Source organism: Ostrea edulis, chromosome 6 (assembly GCF_947568905.1).
Source record: "Ostrea edulis chromosome 6, xbOstEdul1.1, whole genome shotgun sequence".
NCBI lineage: Eukaryota > Metazoa > Mollusca > Bivalvia > Ostreida > Ostreidae > Ostrea > Ostrea edulis.
The window spans coordinates 6203885-6215026 of record NC_079169.1 but is presented as its reverse complement, the minus strand read 5'-3'; the positions used below and the strand labels follow the sequence as shown (position 1 = coordinate 6215026).

Here is an 11142-nt window from a genome sequence, read left to right as displayed (position 1 = left end):
TTTAGAAGCGTTGAAAGGTCACCAACATTAATTTGGTTGTGTTGCGTATATGACTATGCAGAAATTTGTTTTGAACAATAAATAAAAGAGAAATTCTCATGATTTAGACCTATATTCCCGTCTAAATCAATAATTTCATAGCAAAGTGCACTAGCACTTGAATTTACAAGTAATTTTGATGATTTTTTTTCTAGGTGCGTTGGTACTTAAAAAACGTGCTTTTTCAATAATTAATGTACTATACAGTTCTGCATACACGGATGTCAGCTTTTAGAACGTAAGTTTGAAGAGATGTGCATGGATGCGTACAGATCGACCTGTTATAAATCGCGATCAATGTCTACCTACCTTTAATGTTTACACCGGCGGCTTGAGGGAAGGAACGTAAAGAAAGAACACAATACCAGTAAATTTAACTGACCTGTGTCTAAATTAAGACAACCCGCGATAACTTCCTCGTTCGGAGAGAGAGAGAGCAATGTTGTGGTCGGTTGTTGTCGTGGTTATTTGCGCTATTGCCCAGCCGGTGGAGCCGATGGAATGGTCCTCGGTGACCGCCGGGGCCACTACCCCGTCAGCGCGGAGGGACATGGCGTTAGGGTACTTCCAGACCCAGAATAAGCTGGTAGTTTTTGGAGGGAGAGGTGGACCCATTACAGACGATACCTGGGAATTCGATATCGGTACAGGTAAGCATCGATCACACCGCGACAATTCGATTTTGAGAATTATTATCAAACAAATCCAACCGATTATATGACGCACATTCTTTTAATAGATTTTTAAAATAACTTTCAGCAGAAATTTGTGTTATATGTATACGACACACGTGAAATGCATTGGGGTTTCTGGAAATGGGCATTATTGAAGACCCAGAACCATTATAATATGTTAATTTTGCGGAATGTTACGATGACGAGACTGATCGTGAGTTTCCGAGGATGACCACATACACTTGAATCAAAAACAATAAACTATTTCCATAATAAATCAACCATTCATTCAATACTTGTATAATAACCCGAGTTATGTTAAGGAAATAGTTTATTATTTTTTATTCAAGTGCCCATGATGATAAACAAGAAGAGATTATTGAGATGACCCGCTTCCTTTCTCTCTCGAAGAGGAGTTCAACTTCTATTTGGAGTGGATGGCCACCCTCCAGAGATGATTTATACTCTATTAGTTTGTTTTAATGTACAGGGACTTGGTCAGACGTCAGTGCGGCGACCAGGCCAGGTGCCCGCTTCAGTATGGTGTACGGGGTGGTGGGGAACTTCCTGTACATTACAACGGGTGAGGGACCAAACAAGGTCTTCTACAACGATGTGTGGAGATTCGACATCACGTAAGTACAGGACTCGTTATCCCGTGTAATGATATCACCACTTCCTCCGACAGATGAATGTATCCGGGAATGTGTAAGGGGAGGAAATGGTAGCTCCTTAAAACTCTGGAGTTCTTTAAGATTGTAAATTAATGACGAATCAATCCTTCAGTCATTAAGGGTGTTGTTATCACAGAAAGTAACTGTAGTAATATTCAAACAGACTAGTGTATTTTATTAGGAGGCAAAAAAGAAATCATCCCAAACCAATACACCTCTTGTATGTTTAACTGTTTTCTCCAAAGAAAGAATGAAAATATAAACCATATTCTTAGAGATATGTTTATTTTATGGTTGATGTCTGGATATTGTTTATATTAGATGCACATGTGATTGCGTATTTATGACATTCTAGATGGTTTTGGTATATTGAGTAAATATATTTCAGCTCATCAGCCTGGAGTCAAGTTTCAACAACAGGGTAAGGCAAAGATAATGATAATAATGTCCTTTATTTATATACAGGATAGCGCAATTAGTTTAAAAACTAGTTTACATTGTGGTCCTGAAAACAAAAATACAGACAGCAGTATTATACTGATACAATATGAATTAGACAGAAATTTCTACAACTATCGGTAGAATATAGATAACAAATATGAATCCTAAATTCGATGCCCACACAAGTCTGACTTTTTTGCTTCTTACAGAACCCCACCAAGCACTCGATACGGAGTGGCAGGGGGCGTGTTCTCAGGTTCAAATCTACTTTACGTCAGTTTGGGGTTTGCTGGAGAACGCTTCTTTGATACCTTCATATTGGATACTTCAACCAACACATGGTCCACGAGTGAGTTATTCATAGACACGGTTTCAGTATCTATAGGTCTGTGAGTGAGTATATAGAGATGATCTCAGTGTACAGGTCTGTGAGTGAGTATATTTATAGAGATGACCTCAGTATTTAGGTCTGTTAGTGAGTATATAGAGATGATCTCAGTATTTAGGTCTGTGAGTGAGTATATAGAGATGATCTCAGTATATAGGTCTGTGAGTGAGTATATAGAGATGATCTCAGTATATAGGTCTGTGAGTGAGTATATAGAGATGATCTCAGTGTACAGGTCTGTGAGTGAGTATACATGTATTTATAGAGATGATCTCAATATATAGGTCTGTGAGTGAGTATATAGAGATGATCTCAGTATATAGGCCTGTGAGTGAGTATATAAAGATGATCTCAGTGTACAGGTCTGTGAGTGAGTATACATGTATTTATAGAGATGATCTCAATATATAGGTCTGTGAGTGAATATATAGAGATGATCTCAGTATATAGGCCTGTGAGTGAGTATATAGAGATGATCTCAGTGTACAGGTATGTGAGTATATTTATAGAGATGATCTCAGTATATAGGTCTGTGAGTGAGTATATAGAGATGATCTCAGTATATAGGTCTGTTAGTGAGTATATAGAGATGATCTCAGTATATAGGTCTGTGAGTGAGTATATAGAGATGATCTCAGTATATAGGTCTGTGAGTGAGTATATAGAGATGATCTCAGTATATAGGTCTGTGAGTGAGTGTATAGAGATGATCTCAGTGTACAGGTCTGTGAGTGAGTATATTTATAGAGATGATCTCAGTATATAGGCCTGTGAGTGAGTATATAGAGATCATCTCAGTGTACAGGTCTGTGAGTGAGTATATAGAGATCATCTCAGTGTACAGGTCTGTGAGTGAGTATACATGTATTTATAGAGATGATCTCAATATATAGGTCTGTGAGTATATTTATAGAGATGATCTCAGTATATAGGTCTGTGAGTGAGTATATAGAGATGATCTCAGAATATACATGTTGGTCTGTGAGTGAGTATATTCATACAGTATATTTACAGTCAAACATAGTTATCTCGACTTCATGGGACCAAGAAAACTTTAAGATATCCGAGGATTTGAGATATCAAGGGTAAAATACTTGAAGAATTAAGTGGTTGGGACTTATAAATCACTTTGACATATCCAAGGTATTCGAGATATCGGTGTTCAAGATACTGAAGTTGAACTGTAGTTAGAGATATGTACAGGGACAATCATCTCCTCTTCTAGGGTTCTGTGATGGGTTTTGTCATTCCTACTCCCCAAACTATCCTCATGGACGATGCCTTCATAGCGGTGCAGTCATCGATTCCAACAGGCTGGTCATCTATGGTGGATGTTTAAGGTATGTACATATATATATACATGTATCAGTATATACATGTAGGTCTGTGAGTGTCTTATATAGTATATATAAGAGAACTACCATCAAGCGTACCCATGCTTTATATCAACACGAGTATGAGAGTCTTACTCAAAATGAATTTTCAGTGGTGGTCAAACTGGTGGAGCTTGTCCATCTGGAGATTCCTGGATATTCAAAAACTCTGACCAAGAGTGGACAGAACTGCCGAGCTGTGCAAGCCCAAGGTATGAATATTGAAAATACATTCATTTTGTTACAGCATCAGCAACAGTATTTTAATGAATTTCCATCACACAAATTGTTTCATTTATCGTTACGTTGAAGGACGTACAGCAGTATGGCCTTGCTACCAGAAGTGAACGGACAGAAGCGAGTTGTTTTGTATGGAGGGATTGAGAAAACCAGACAAGTTATTCAGGTACATAATGTTGATGAAATAATGTTGATGAAAATTACAAAACACACTAGTATGTTCCTTCAGTTGGAAGATATGTTGTCTTATAATTCTACCCTGCAGACAACAGAAGCCCCTGCAGACACGGTGGTGGTACTGGACCCCGATTCCATGACGTGGACCCCCAGGAAAACCTCAGCAGTAAGATTATTTTTGTGCATTGTCAATTCAAATCTTGAAACTGGAAAATATGTATCAAATATTTTTCCTCACACAGAGCAGTTCATTTCCTGCCAAGAGAGCATCAGCTGCCATGGCTTCCTCCACCACAGGGGTGTACTTATTTGGAGGACTAAACACCGAAACGTAATGGTTCATCTCACTTAGTTACAACAAGCTGTCTGATAATCATAGGAATTGTGATATTAAAAAAAAACTCTGTAGTAAGATAATGATTCAAATTAAATTCTTCAAACATAAACTTCTGAATATAATCCAAGATATATTTTCTATTCACAATTCTGAGAAATTTTTGTATGAATAATGAGGAGTTTGATTACATTTGTTTTTGTATGAATAATGAGGATTTTGACATTTGATCCATGTTTTGGTGAATCTACTCATTTTCCCGTTGACAGAAAGGACAAGTTTGAGTTCCATGTATGGGGGGGGGGGGGGGGGAGGGAGGAGAGAAGGGAGAGAGTGAAGGGAGAAATAAAAGGGGAGGAAGGAGAGAAAGAGAGAGAGAGAGGGGGCAGGAGAAGAGATTATATGTACATGTGCCATCTTTTTCTTAAAGGAGTGCTTTGCTGAATGACATTTGGTTTTTGGCGGGGAACTCCACATCAGCAGATCAAGCAGAGAAGAGTGAATGTGTGTCCATATTCACCAACTTCCTGATGGTGCACGGAATCCTGATGTTCCTGGGGTGGGGCGTATGTCTGGTGTGGGGGACATTCATCGCAAGATACTTCAGCTCCTCGGGAACCACATGGTTTCTACTTCACAGAATATTACAGGTCACATAAAGACCTTTTGTCAAATGTTTTTATACGCCCGTCTTAAGACGGGACGTATTATGGTATGGCGTTCATGTCCGTCCGTCTGTTAGCTTTTTCGTGTCCGACCCGTAACTTAAATACTACAAGGCCTAGAATCATCAAACTTTGTCTGTAGATACATCTTGGGTAGAAGGTGTGTCGCACATTAAAACCAGGTCACTGTGACTTTTCATTAAGAAGATATGGCCATATATGGCAAAAATTTGTCCGGCTCATAACTTGAAAACTATTAGACCTAGAATCACCAAAATTGGTCAACTAATGCATCTTAGGTAGAAGGTGTGTCGCATCCTACTTTAAGGTCACTGTGACATTTAATTAAGGTGATATAAAAAAAAATGTTTTAATGGGTACAATCTATACTGTTAACAATATGTGACGGGCGTATCATGTGCCGTGGCGGTGCACTTTATTTTAAAAAAATTTACTTTTGAATATGCTATTCTGTAATTCTGTTTCAATAGTGAAAGTTTTTACATTTTATCTGCCACTATTTCTAATTTAATTATATAAATACAGTAAAATATATCTATCTCGAAGTCCGAGGGACCTCGAAAAAACTTCGAGATATCCGGGGGTTCGAGATATCCAAAATCGATCTGGGATATTTTTTTTGAAGGAGGATATTTGATGCATAGTATGGGATTTGCATTATAAACAAAAACCCCATTGCCGTTTCTTATAGTTTAATACAGTTGATAAATTAATATTGTGGAATTTCAAAGACAAACATTTTGGGTTTTTTTAATATATATAAACATCCAATTGAATTCACAATGTGTTTCAAAATTAAGATGATCGTGCCTGTATGCTTACTTTAAGTTTACTGATGTCCAGGCTCGACTGGGATGTATAGTTATTGCACTGTAATGAAAGAACCTATCACGTAAGAAACAAAAAATACGGATTTTTAAAAAAATCAAACTTTTAAATGTTTATTAAATAAATTTTCGTGTTTTCTCTGTACTAGTTTTAATGATGAAGCGTATACTATTAAATGCATTATCTATATTAAGAGCATTACCTTCAAGCGTACTTCGACGATTTCGTGCGTTTATCTAACCCACATGTTAATGATAGAGCGTGTGTCATTCAAAACACCATCCCTGGAATCGGGTGTGTTAGTTCATAATTGGCAGTGAACTTTAACTGTAATGTTGGAAGGCTTCACTAATCACCCAAGCTGTTGAACCATTTATTGCGACCTGGGTTTACTCGGAAAAGGCGAGCGTGGATTAGCGGTCATTAATTATAATTGATGTAGCCGCGGGTGTGAATGTGTGACTTAACGACGCCAGGTATGGTAAGCAGATCATAAAATTGACTGCACTTCGAGATAAACCAGGTGAATTTAGGGTATGGGACCTTGAAAATACTTCCGACATAAGCGGAGTATTTGAGATTACCGTTTTCGAAATATCAGAAGTTTTTTTTAATCATTTATATAGGGAAAACGGCCGGGACCGGCGGTCGACTTCGACTCAAGCGGGGTATTCGAGATAAACCATATTCGAGATACAGATATTTTACTGTATAAGAAAGATGATCAACAGATGTTAGCCTAAATGAAGGTTTTTAAAATTCCACTGTAGGTCTCTGGTTTGGTTCTCAGTATCATTGGTCTCGTCATGGGGATAGTTTCTGTCCAGTTTGACCACTTCAAATTTGCGCATGGTGCTATTGGAATCGTTGTCATGTTGCTAGGCATCAGCCAGCCTTTCAATGCTCTAATGTAAGTATACAATACAGTCAAACCTTGTTATCTCAGTGCAGCTGTGAAGAGATAAAAGACATTAAGAAAATGTAGTTGGGACTTCTACTTGTAACTCGCTTCGACATAGCCAAGGTATTTGACACATTAATGTTTGAAATACCAAAGTTCAACTATACCAACTTACCAAGTATATAATACAAAGTCAAGAACTGGAGACCAACACCTTGAGGTTTAAATTACGTAAGATTCTCATTAGTGGATGAGCAGGTTCTGTGTTGAAAAGTACATGTATTAACTTGAAGAAAGAATGATGAGTGGTGATCTGATTTATTTCTTCAAGTTCATGATTATATGAAAGGTGAAGATAACGAACAGTGATCAATCTTGGAACTCCTATAAGCAATATGAAATAGATAGTTGGGCAAATATGGACCCCTGGACACACCAGAGGTAGGATCAGGTGCCTATAGGAGGAGTAAGCATCCCCTGTCGACCGGTCACACCTGCTGTGAGGCCCATATATTGATCAGGCAAACAGAGTTATCGGTATAGTCAAAATCAGTGTGCCAAGAACGGTCTAACAATCGGTATGAAACACGTCAGACAGCATTTGACCCAATGACAGGCTGTATTGGCAAACTGGATTGCCATAACGACCATAGAATTTGCGAAATGCTGAATTTAAACGAGACTGTTGAAACCCCTGCACCATCAACTTGTTCGTCAGTAATGATATATAAGTATAATCTAAATTGAGAGAGGGGCCGCATAGGCTAAGCTTGTTGCCTAATCCTTTTGAGTTTCTCAATAACATATATCTGAATTAAAATGCAGTACAAGGACATTATAGATTTCATTCAGCCAAAAGGTTTTTTTTAATGTCAAAAATTTCTAATTTCATCTACAGTCGTCCACACAGACCAGCGGAAGGGGAGAAAACTCAGCTAAAGCGGCGGATCTGGGAGTTGTTCCACCACAACATTGGGCGTATAGCTGTGGTCTTGGGATTAATCAACATTTCCCTGGGAGTCTTTCTCGCCCTCTCCCACACGGCAATCTGGATACTGTGGTTCATCTATTTCATCGTTATCATTCTTGTTTTTGCGTTTTTTGAAATTCTTAAAATTAAAGTTGTTCGTGAAAAACTTTCATCTATCTTACCGCTGGAGAAACAGGCCGAGCCGGCATCAAATGAGCAGAAGATGGAGAAGCTTGACAATACAGATGACGGAAAGAATGGCGGAATTTAATTGTATGTGGTAGTGTAAAATATTTACTCAACTGTTTTTGTATATAAAAGTTGTATGTACCCACTGTAGACAACATGATGCAGGCATCATTTTTTGTATATGAAAATTTCAATGTACATTTATTTATTATTTTATATACTGTATATGATACGGTACATAGCTTTGTATGTTGACCGATGCTGGACATCAGTGAAAGCCAACCGTCCATTTCCTGCTGTAACTTAGTGCTGAATGAGGTGGACATTGACCTTGTAAAATGCACTTGAGATTTCATTTCAAAACAACAACTGTACACAATGTGGCATTTTATTTCAAACAATAAATATTGATAACAAGCTTAATCTGTCTCTTAATTGGAATGTTGATCACAAAAAACAAGCATTGAAATAAATTACTATCCACCGCTAGGGAAATTGACACATGCAAAAAATTGTACTGTTAAAGTACATATTGTGTGGATGGATGCATATTACAAATAAACAAAAGTATGTGAAACAGTACATACACATGTAATGCAGCCATTGCAAGCTTATGTAGGGTGTTTTATTTAAAACATGACATACTTTCTTTTGCACGATATGAATAAAATGTCCTGGCTTAAAACTTCAAACTGTGACAAGAGGTGTGTGAAAAAAAAATGCCCCCCCCCCCCCCCCCCCCCCCCGAATGAGTTCAACAGTGATTTTTTTTCAGATATCAAACAGAATTAGAAAATTGTTGGGAATCAAATTCCTTGCAATATGTACATGATGAATTGTGTAAGTTGTTTTACAAAGGCCATAGCTTGAAAACTTGGAGGAGCTGAAAGGACAAACCATTTTGTAATATTTTCCTGAAACTGACTATTAAGTTCAACAACCTTAATTTTCTCAAATATTTAAAAAATCAATTAAAGAATCCTTGCCACATGCACATCTTCAATACTCATTCAAATGTAAAAGAAGAAGGTCCTCACATGAAAACTGTGGGAGGAGTTAGACAAATCATGTACCCTCCATAAACATTAAATTTTTCAAATAAAGGGACAAAACTCCTGCAAGAGGGAGAAATGGATCAAAACTGCAACATGATCTAGAGTGACCCACAAAGAAGCTACAAAGCAAGTTTCAGCTTGATATGTGACAGAGAAATGAAATTAGAAACTTATAACCTCCACCAGAGGCATGAACTTCCAGCTATCACTGTACCGTAATACTTTTGTGTAAAGATGGGTGATAATAATTACAAAATATTGAACATTTTGTTCATAGCATAAAAGGATCCTTGTGAACATTAAATCTCATTTTAATGAATACAAGAACGATAAAAAGAACAATTTAGCTCTATTAATTTAAAATGACTCCAAGATTTTAACGTGAATTCATTCAATCGGTTCTGATGAGTAACACCTATTGAGTGTTACATTTTATTTTTTGTCTTAAAGAGGGCTGAAAGCTTAACATTTCCTGTACATGCATGCATTATTCAATATACTTGTGAGCATTCAAATTTACATCTACAAAAATACTGACACATAATCTTTTATACAGACTGATTGTAAATTTTAAAGTAAAATGAAGTACATGTATATTTCACATTCAAAGCAATTCAATGGTACCAAAATTTCCATAAAAATACACAGTACAAAAGTTAAACATCTAGCCTTAATATTCTTGCTCTGCAGATATTAAAACTGACATCAAACACTGAATTTCTTCGTACAGAATCCACACTAATTACCATGAGTTAAACCAGTTTGCCCCTTTTCTTGCCCCCTCCCCATCCAATACCCAGTTTGACCTCATTGTCTCTGAACGAAATTCTTTCTCTCTTCTTTCCTGACCCTGCAGAGTTGGATTTAATGGGAGGGAACCGGGCTCCACCGGAGGCTGTAATAGAGAATGTCACAAACTTAACATGTAGTTACTGAAATTAATCTATTATGAAATTAAGCGAAATGTGAAACCCAAATGTCTGTTTTCAGTGTACATGTACATATACATAATACCATATAGCGGGTTTTTTCTGGGGGGAGGGGCAACTTCATTGCTTGCAAGAGAGATAACTCTTCCTTGTCTGCCAGGATTTATTCTGGTAAAATTATTAGCATACCTTTGAGCCAGGAAGTGGCAAAATTTAAGACCCGTAGAAAACCCCCGCTAAACGGTATATACTGTATACCGCCTAGAATTCTTGTCAGAATTCATTTTCACAGGTTTTCTGTCCATTCTATGTAAACATTATGGCTAAGTTATACACTGTATTTACTTATCATAACATGCATATCTTATCATGAAAAAAAGAAAGGAGAATAAACTGAAGGAGACACTATCATTAGATTCAATTGACTGAATACTATTGAATGTTGGTTTTTTTTACCTTCTAAAAAACAAAAATTCAATTCAAGAGTCTTGTAGTTCTAAATAAAATGCACAATTCCTTGTTATCAGAAATGTATCTGTATTACTATGTATATAAATGTAGCAGCTGCGAATACCTTCTGATCCGACAGAGAATCGGCGTGGGGGTTGTACCATTTCTCCCTGGATACTGACACTGTCCACAGACTGCAAGTCTAAGGCAGGACTTCCCTGTTAACAGACATCAAACAATTTTCTTGTGTGAGTCTTTAGACTTGCATAAATTCAATGAGGTAAAGAGTGAGATCATGCTCATCTAAGGGTGAGATTTGGGGGTCTTGGAATGAGATTTTTATTGGCGTTGCGACTGGTTGATGTCTGTCAAGGAAATGGTTCTCAAGATATTGAATGGACAGTATCTTTCTATGTCAAAAGCGAACTGACCTGGAAATCAGTAGGGGTCCTCTTCTACTCATAACAAACCCATATATGAAATGTGAATGGTTCTAAAGATATTGAGCAGACAACGTGGTTTACTGACCAACATACTGAGAGGCGCAAAGCATTGCCCCTCTTCTTTGAAGGGGAAGGGAGGGGGGGGGGGCATAAAAAGATTTTATGGGAACACCTGTACAATAATATGTATATGAAAAATATGTGCACAATTGACTTGTCAACAAATACTAATGACCAGTTCTTGTCGTTTCATCACACAACAAAAAGTGCTGATAAATTCACGACAGCTAGCATTACCAGTTGTACTATACATGTATGTATTTTGAAAATAGACCTAGAAAAAGACTGAAC

At 37.3% G+C, this 11142-nt stretch overlaps 2 protein-coding genes across 3 annotated transcripts in view; one reads left to right on the top strand and one right to left on the bottom strand.

The window, feature by feature from the left end:
• Positions 1 to 154: 154 nt before the first annotated feature.
• Positions 155 to 8337, top strand: LOC125683428 (uncharacterized). The gene is made up of 12 exons (XM_048924565.2): positions 155 to 689; positions 1204 to 1348; positions 1776 to 1808; positions 2038 to 2177; positions 3442 to 3556; positions 3703 to 3801; positions 3902 to 3995; positions 4095 to 4172; positions 4249 to 4337; positions 4771 to 4990; positions 6625 to 6764; positions 7654 to 8337. Exons 1-12 carry the CDS (start codon positions 479 to 481, stop codon positions 7994 to 7996), a joined length of 1707 nt encoding a protein of 568 aa, XP_048780522.2. The 5' UTR covers positions 155 to 478; the 3' UTR covers positions 7997 to 8337.
• Positions 8289 to 11142, bottom strand: part of LOC125683425 (leucine-rich repeat and IQ domain-containing protein 1-like) — a 38148-nt gene continuing 35294 nt past the window's right edge. For both annotated transcript variants that reach the window (XM_048924562.2, XM_048924561.2), the window contains exons 31-32: positions 10473 to 10566; positions 8289 to 9864 (exon numbers count right to left, since the gene is read on the bottom strand). In XM_048924562.2, coding sequence (XP_048780519.2) covers positions 9722 to 9864; positions 10473 to 10566 — 237 coding nt within the window. In that variant the 3' untranslated portion in view covers positions 8289 to 9721. The remainder of the gene's footprint in view (positions 9865 to 10472; positions 10567 to 11142) is intronic.

What these genes read in the sequence shown, in the direction of transcription:
- LOC125683428 (XM_048924565.2), top strand. Translation starts at nt 479, where the DNA reads ATGTTGTGGTCGGTTGTTGTCGTGGTTATTTGCGCTATTGCCCAGCCG. An exon ending in AAACCAGACAAGTTATTCAG is followed by an intron (nt 3,996 to 4,094) that starts GTACATAATGTT and finishes TCTACCCTGCAG; the next exon opens with ACAACAGAAGCCCCTGCAGA. An exon ending in TACTTCACAGAATATTACAG is followed by an intron (nt 4,991 to 6,624) that starts GTCACATAAAGA and finishes ATTCCACTGTAG; the next exon opens with GTCTCTGGTTTGGTTCTCAG.